An 8,806-nucleotide genomic window follows, 5' to 3' on the forward strand; every position below is an offset into this window, starting at 1 on the left:
GAGTACAACCAGCCTCTGTGTCTTGCATTCGTGGATTATGAGAAAGCGTTTGACTCAATCGAAACCTGGGCAATTGTGGAATCCCTGCAGCGATCCCAAGTAGACTGGCGTTACATCGAGGTGCTGAAATGCTTGTATAGCGCAGCTGTTATGTCTGTCCAAGTACAAGGCGCGTTTACAAGACCTATCCAATTGCATCGCGGGGTGAGACAAGGAGATATCCTGTCTCCTAAGCTATTTTCAAATGCTTTGGAAGATGTCTTCAAAACGCTAGATTGGAAAGGACATGGCATAAATATAAATGGTGAGCTTATTTCACATCTTCGATTTGCAGATGATATCGTTATCATCGCGGGTTCGCTGCAGGAGCTTCAACAAATGATCGATGGCCTTCATGCTGCCTCGCAAAATGTCGGCCTCCGGATGAACTTGGACAAGACCAAGATTATGCTTAATAATCTGATCGTTCCGGGGCAAGTCACTGTCGATGGGTCTATTCTCGAAACTGTTAAAGAATATACATATCTTGGACAAATCGTTCAGTTGGATAGAAACAGTTTCGAGAAGGAGATCGATAGAAGAATACAGCTGGGCTGGGGAGCGTTCGGCAAACTCCGCCGAGTCTTCTCGTCACCCATACCGCAATGCCTGAAGACAAAAGTTTTCGATCAGTGCGTCCTGCCGGTCATGACTTACGGTGCCGAAACGTGAACACTGACAGCGAGGCTAATTCACAAACTTCAAGTCGCTCAGCGTGCTATGGAAAGAGCTATGCTTGGTATTTCTTTGAGGGATAAGATCCGTAACGAAGTGATTCGCCAAAGAACTAAAGTAACTGACATAGCCTTTCGTGTTAGCGTACTAAAGTGGCAGTGGGCTGGTCACGTTTGTCGGAGGACCGATGGACGTTGGAGTCGAAAGGTTCTCGAGTGGAGACCGCGTGTCGGTAAACGGAGTGTCGGACGCCCCCCTACTAGATGGAGCGACGACCTCCGAAAAGTGGCAGGCATCGACTGGATGAGGAAAGCCGAAAATAGGAAAAGTTGGCGCTGCTTGAAAGAGGCCTATGTTCAGCAGTGGACGCACAATGGCTGATGATGATGATGATGATTTTGGTCGCATGGGAAAATACTCGTCTTGCGTGTATCATTAATATACATATTTTAAATAGGTACAAATACATACAGTTGTTAAGGGGAATGTACAAGAGTGTTTACTTTAGCATAGCTGACAACTGACACGTTCGGTATCGGCACTGGTATGCTTGATATGTTATGGTTGAAATTGAGTAGTTGCGGCAACGCTATGGAGTTTACGCCTGCTGCAGAGGGGATGACGGCAGCGCCCTTAACTATTTCCACGGGGGTTTTTGTTTCTTCACGTTTTGATCGATGAATATTTAAACCTGCGTCTTTGGCGTTGCCTAAAAAACGTACATTATCAGGCATACTAACTATAGTATCTTGTCAACTGGCTGTCCAGTTTTACAAGATACAAAATTTTCGGTCATTTTTGTATCCAAATTAATTAATAAATTAAAGAATAAGTGTGAATAGAATATATATACTGTTGTCTGCTCGAGTGCTTCGGTGCCACTAAAACTAGCCACGCTAGTTTTAGTGGCCATCGCCAAGTTATATACCTATAGAGCTCGGTATTCTTTACCACTACCAAATTATCCCGCTACCATCGCAGTATGCGCGTACCGTATTTTCATTACCAAAATACAGTCGGGCACGCATAACAAATACTAGTTGTACCTACTTCAAATTAAGAATTACGTAATTAAGCCGGACCCTCGCAACTTCGTCCGCGAATGAGTCGACTTAGGAAATAGTCATATGTTGCCGCGGACCTTTTTTATAGAACTTTAAAGTAACAATTCCGACAATTCCGATATACCTTCTTCGGTTATTTATCGGAATCTCTCAAAAAGGATATTTTTTGCAGTTCTTGCAACATTTCTTATTAATGATAGTAGCCATTAGTCGTAGCGTTATGTTATAGATACTACCAATACAAATATATATATATAAATATATATATTAGATATAGCATCGCTATTTTATCCTGTAGAAGCTGTTTGCTTTTCAAGGATAAAAAGAAGAGCTGTTCCAGACTATATTGTGTGTCTCTGCCAAATTTCAGCAAAATCGGTTCATCCGTTGTGGTGTTATAGCGTAACCAACATCCATCCCTCCATCCATCCATACATACATCCATCCTCACAAATTTTCGCATTTATAATATTACTAGGATGGTACGCATGCATTCGATTTGCCTTCCGACTTGCTGACTGTGCTGCTATCTGTGAAGAGTTATGTCCTTTTTATCTCCTACAATATGTATCAGATGTATATTAAGATCAGACAATACAGTATATACTTTCAAATTAAAAAAGAATCTTTAAAAACGGTGCAAATTTAAAGGAGCTTTAAAGTAAAATTGATAAAAAAATTCATTCCACTTCCCGGAGGAAACTTATGTTTTATCGGGATAAAAAGTACCATATATGTTGACCCGGAATATGAGCTACCACTATACCAAATTTTATTTAAATCCGTTCAGTACCTAATTTTTACTCGATGCCCGGACATATCGATTATAAACGTTCAAAATCTTCAAATTATATTAAATGTACAGAAATCTTCCAATTACAGTTTTATTATAAGTATAGATTTAATTTATCAAATGAAACGAAACAAACCGCATCGGTTTATCCTTGGTGCCTATAAATATTATAAGTATTATCACATCTTAGTGATAACAACCGGGACTCACGCAGTCTTGTTTTCGAGGTTCAGAACTGTGATAAGATGTCAGGCTAAACTTCTCATACCTTGTTGGGGTGCAGATATCAACCTCTGGAGAGTTTTCCAGGGCACGGAGCTGTTGGTCACGGGAGCCACTCCCACGACCTTTTCCGCTGTTACATTAGTCAATAACGGATCTGGGATTCCACTCAAATCGATGCTTGATCCATTATTGTGGTATATCGTAAGAGCTTCTTGACGGCCCCTATGGAAAACGATTCGTTATATAATAAACGTGAAATAAGAATTAAAACATATTTTTATTACATTCTATTATTTTTAATGTATTTAAAATAAATCGTTTGAAATGGAAACATAGCACGTTCAAATTTGTTCATCAATGCAATTTTTTTCTGAATTTAGTTTTTCTTGTATCGTTAACAAACCGTTACCGGCCCACTTCATGGTGCGTGTCTCAGAATGAGAAGCTTTTGGGTTGGCTTAGTCACCCTGGCCATGAACGCATTGGTGGGCTTCACACGCCTTCGTGTTCGTCGGAACTTTTCAGAGTTCCTTTGCGATGCCGCGTAGACGCCGATTAGGATTATATAGCTTTATTAAAAGTGCCATACACGGAACAGATTAGCCCGCTGTTATCTTAGATTGCATGATCCATTACCACGCACGGAATATCTGCAAACCAAATCTTATTAGGAAGACCAGACTCCATCGAGGCGTGCCACTTGTTTAGATTATTTGCTGATAAAATGTAAAGTTAATGTTTATTAGGTTACAATAGGGCTGACATGCAGCTGTTCTGTAAAAGCCCTTAAAAAAAAGAATAAAAAAAAAAAAAACCAAATCTGTAGTAAATCTGTAAGTACGAGTATCTACCTAAGTGCTAATATTGTATAGTTGTAGATATACGTATCTAAAAGTAGCTCCATCTCATTGTGCTTTACCTACGTGATTCTTCAAACCAATTTAACAGAAAAATATACGTTTGCGAACTTATAGACTTTTATCTAAGTATTTCCAACCTGACAACTTCATCTCCTCATTATTAGAACGTTTAAAGCGTCAAAGAAGCTTTGCTATCACTCCTACAAAGTCGAGTGTTATGAGCTCAGAAAATGCTCTGATGTTGTGAGGTAGGTACTTAGTGACTTTTATAACTCGATACCGAAGGTAATGCTGGATTTAATTTTGCATAAGTTTATACAATGTATTAAAATTAGTTTAAAAAATCGAGGTGATTTTCTTAATGACAAGATGTAGGGACATTATTAGAAGGACGGATGTGTAAGAAGGTAATATTCTTTTGAAAACAAACTATAACAAGAGACAGCTAATTTCTATTGTGTTTGGATCAGTGATAGTAACATATAAGGCCGTAGTCCACCACGCTGGCCCAGTGCATATTGGTGGACTCCACATACCTTTGAGAACATTCTGTAGAACTCTCAGGCATGCAGGTTTCCTCAAGATGTTTTCCCTCACCGTCGAAGCAAGTGATATTTTTAATTAGGCACTTAAAACGCACATAACTTAAAAAAGTCAGCGGTGTGCTGGGATTTGAACTCGGCCCACCGAAAGTGAAGCCGAGTTCCTACCCACTGCGCTATCACCTTTTTATTCAATCACACTTCACACATTCAATCTATCCGTAGTCTATAGATTTATTACTTTGCAACGCTGTTGTTATCAGAAAATATCAATACAAATTTTAGCAAATAACAACTCGGCTTACCAACTTATCAGTAGATTATAGATAGATTGAATATAGAAAACGGACGTTAACTAATGGCTCAGATAAAGGAAAATTTTCTGCATTTAATTCTTGTGAGGTGTTTGAGGCATTGTTTAATATATTACTTTCGATTTGGGGTTTGTATAAGTTTTACGATTTTCATTATCCTTTACGAGTTGGGTGAATTAAGCTGGGCGTTTTACGGTTACTTAAACACAGATCCCGCAATGTGCGTTTTTAAGTGCTTTTGCTTCATACAGCGGAATCTGAGTGTTAAAGTTACATACAAGTTTATAATATTAGTTATAATTTAAGGTTTCAATCATCGAATTAAGAAAATACAGAAAACTCATTCAACCATTATTGTATGCAGTCTCATTTCACACCCGCGAAATGTTGCTACGATATGTACCTACTGCTTCACATTGAACGTGGACGTTTAGAAAATTAAAGGTAATATAATAACTGCTAAATGGTACAAAGTGACTAAACGTTTGTTCGAGAAACCATTCCAAAGTGGAGAGGTTTTAGATGCTTCAATATTAGTCGTGTACAGGGTTTCTGTATGTTCTTAATTCTATGGTTTCAATTATGTGATTTACATAAGTTGGTTAGGTTAGAACTAGACTTACAAAGGTCGTAGAATACAGGAACAAACTTACGTGTTTAAATCAGTTTCATTCGTTCTATTTGTAAGTATCCCAACTTGGTACACGGTTGCACGCACGACATACCTGTAAAGCGTACGTAGTATTAATAAATTGGATGAGGGTAAACAACTTCAAGATTTAAATCGATGGCGAGGGTTAAAATTTATTATTTTTTAAATCAGTGCGTACTACCTACAAAGCTAGTTTTATTTTATCATTTATTGTCAGGGAATCGCAATCCTTTTCGTTAGTAATCGACTTAATATCGTTGTCTCTTAAATATTCAATTATTACGTACCTAATGTGATCGATGATTTACAGTAGGTAACCCAAACAAAATTTATAATAATTTAAGTTTAATACACCTGTCTGGGATTTTGGAAGCAACTGATATTATTATGCATCTATTCGAAAATTTTTTCTGAATTGCACCGCCGCTGCACCGCACCGGCATTCGATAAAGGATTCATTTTATGCACCAAACTATTAATTTAATTTAATTTTAACATAAATGTTAAAGATAGCGAAGTAAGAAGCGGTGATAGCCCAGTGGGTAGGATTTCGACTTTTAAAGGGAGGGGTTGGAGTCCCTGCACGTAACTCTTAACTTTTTTAACTGGTGGTGAGCGCTGTGGTCTATAATAAGGTTATCGTTACGAGCAAATAATAACGGACTATAATAATTACTAGCTGACCCGTGCAACTTCATCTGCACCAAATCGTTTATTACCGGAAAACACAAATAAAATGACATTTTCTAAAAATGAATCCTAGCAAGATCGATTTATCGCCCCTAAAACCCCCTGTTACTAAATTTTATGCCAATGGTTGGAGCCGATTCCGAGATTCCAATTATATATATACAAGAATGGCTCGTTTAAAGATATAAGATTTGTGTTTTGTCAAAACTATCCCTACACTTCAAAATTCTCTTTCTAGCTTTCTCCTCCTTGAACACTAAAAGACTAACACAGTTTTTATCTATGCATAAATATAAAGGTACCTGCTAAACTGTAAGTAATAAAATACTGGGCTACCTAGTCATTATATTGTAATACAATAACTTAATTAATAAATATATTTTTAAAACTAAACTACAAAGGTACGTTAGGTTATTTATAGTATTATTAATACTTACATGTCTTTCGGACCCGTTATATTTGCCACGGTGTCATCATTTCCCTTGCAGGGGCCAATTATTGTGAGATAACAAATTAATAAGCATATCTAAAAAACAATGCGTTTAAATACATTTTATACAGTGAAAGAGTGTTAAATTAAGGTAGGTAAATAAATTAATAAAAATTTCTTATAAATTTTGTTTTGATTTCAATCTCAGCCTTTTGCCCCGCAGCTGGCCACCAGCCTCCTCTGCCATAGGAGAAAGGATTATGGAGCCTAAACCACACTGAATACTACTACCACATATTAGTGATATTAACCCCAACGCATAGCGAACTTAGATACATGAATAAGGATGAAATTGGTTTTACTAAAATCCATACATAATTACGTGTAAAACGGAAGGGGAGAACGTAAGTATCGAAACTATACATTTCGCCATATCAATTCTTTCAAATAATTAATTAATATGAAAAATTAAGCCATGGTATTCTCTTTGACGTATTTTTTTTTTCTTTTGGGTTTTTTTAGACAAAATGGAACTCTTAGAAAATCACATTGTTTTTTGCCACGCCAAGCAAGAATTTTAAATGTGCATTAGAAGTGAAAATATTCTTACCTGAGTATTAAACATTATAGTTATTATTTACACAATAACCACTAGACGAGGAGACTTCACTAAAGAAGATGGATTTGTGTTGGTAATCTTAAGACCGTAACATAATATATAGGTTCGCTTTTGATTAGCAACTATACGACATTTTGTTAATTATAATAATTAGAACTTCTTTTAGAATATAAATGACTATTGTAAGAATATATATTTATAAGTTATAAAAAATATATGTAAAACCTATTTCGGAATGCGGGGACAATTTATCGATACACAGTCGACGACGCGCGCTTTCAACTTGGCTCCTTTTGTGTTGTAAAGAAAAATATTTGATATTTCTCTATCACAATAATGAAAATGTTACCACATTAATAGCAATCAGTTAGAATGAATTGAATGAAGAATACAAGAATAGATACTAAACAAAGTTAGAACATTTTTGCCAGATCCAATCTTGCACAAATAGGCCTTATTAAAACAGTGGCGTATCGCTGGAAAAGTTTTATATCGTTGGAATAGTTTATTCTATTATTCATAGTTTCTAGATTTTTACATACTTCAAGTGGCAGCACCTTTCAAATGTTATGCCACGTTTATTAATAAGCCACTTTTTGAGACCAATCCAACAAGGAGGTTTTGAAAAAGCTGGGCACATTCCTGTTCCATTCTTCTTATCTACGCAGTCGAGGCTTCAGCGGGTATATATTTTTTCAACTTTTAAAGAAAACTCTTTTACAGATATTTTTTTCAAACCATGATATTTAATACTCTAAACTAACAATCGTAGTTCGCTCATATAACTTTCTAACTTCCCAAAAAGCAATTTACCTTAGAATATTTTTAGAATATTTTTAGTCGTGAGAGAACTACATATACATCTAAATAGACCCCTACTAAATTAACTTTTTTTATTTACAATATAATGTAACCTTTGTTACTTTACCTCTGATTACCACTGAACTGCCATTCAAAAGTTTTTGGATATTAGCCGGAACAAATAGACAGACACACATATATTTTAAAATGTTGTATTTTCAGGATGAATAATTTCTGTTTATTAATTACTCCACATAACAAAATTGCATTTAAATTTGCCGTGTTGCTGTTTTAGCATAAAGTCATAATAACGATCTATCCCTGGAACGTGCATTTTTTAAGAATAAAAGTAATCACGCAACTTGTTCCTTCACTTATTTATAATCGAAGGACGAGCCACAAATCAACAAAATACAATTTTTCATAACGTAGGAACTTTCCTAGTAAAATTTGTTGAGTTTTAATTATGTATTATAATTGGAGTTTTGTTTTGCAAACATTATATCTTTGGCCTTTGAACTACCCGTAACATATTTACCATCGTCATCTAAACCTAACTGTCAAAAGTTACTATAATTATATCAAAATAATGTTTATTTTTTTTAAGTTAAACGACCAACAAAATACCAAGTGGCATATTTGCACCGAGTGGATATTCCAAGATTTTTTAAATGCATCCGTGATGAAACAATACTACCAACATTAAAAATAATTTAATAAATACCCGCTTTATCAAAATTACAGAACCCTGCATTATAGAGCTGAGCAGAATAAGAGAAAAGATAGATCGATAGAAGATCTTTTCCGATCATTTGACATATATCACTCTTCTTCGTATATAATTAGGTCGCTTGTATTATATCAGCAACAGCATGTAGTGATGCAAAGTTTTTTTGCCAATTGCGTGACCTAAGGAGTTATTTACAGCTAGCTGTGCGGTATAACTCGCGTCCGCCATGGGTCGTAAGTTGATGCTATAATGTAACCTATAACTTTTTCAACTTCTTCTCTAAACGTATAACATTATAGATGTTTAAGATCAAATAAAACATGGGAAAAGGCTTATAACTATACGGAAGTCATTTTTTCACCGATTTGTATA

The 8,806-nt window shown here is 35.8% G+C and overlaps 1 protein-coding gene across 2 annotated transcripts; it reads right to left on the bottom strand.

Moving 5' to 3' along the window:
- Positions 1-1,115: 1,115 nt before the first annotated feature.
- On the bottom strand, positions 1,116-7,885 carry LOC120636528. Of its 2 annotated transcripts, none has more exons than XM_039908043.1 (5): positions 7,832-7,885; positions 6,292-6,380; positions 5,166-5,237; positions 2,840-3,018; positions 1,116-1,423 (listed from the first exon to the last, which is right to left on the bottom strand). In XM_039908043.1, coding segments are annotated over exons 2-5 (486 nt in total). In that variant the 5' UTR covers positions 6,294-6,380; positions 7,832-7,885; the 3' UTR covers positions 1,116-1,190. The 2 variants fall into 2 exon arrangements, with proteins under 2 accessions (XP_039763977.1, XP_039763976.1); XM_039908042.1 differs by lacking the exon at positions 7,832-7,885 and adding an exon at positions 6,895-6,987.
- Positions 7,886-8,806: the final 921 nt, after the last annotated feature.

The sequence above is a fragment of the Pararge aegeria genome, chromosome Z, assembly GCF_905163445.1.
Source record: "Pararge aegeria chromosome Z, ilParAegt1.1, whole genome shotgun sequence".
Classification (NCBI taxonomy): domain Eukaryota; kingdom Metazoa; phylum Arthropoda; class Insecta; order Lepidoptera; family Nymphalidae; genus Pararge; species Pararge aegeria.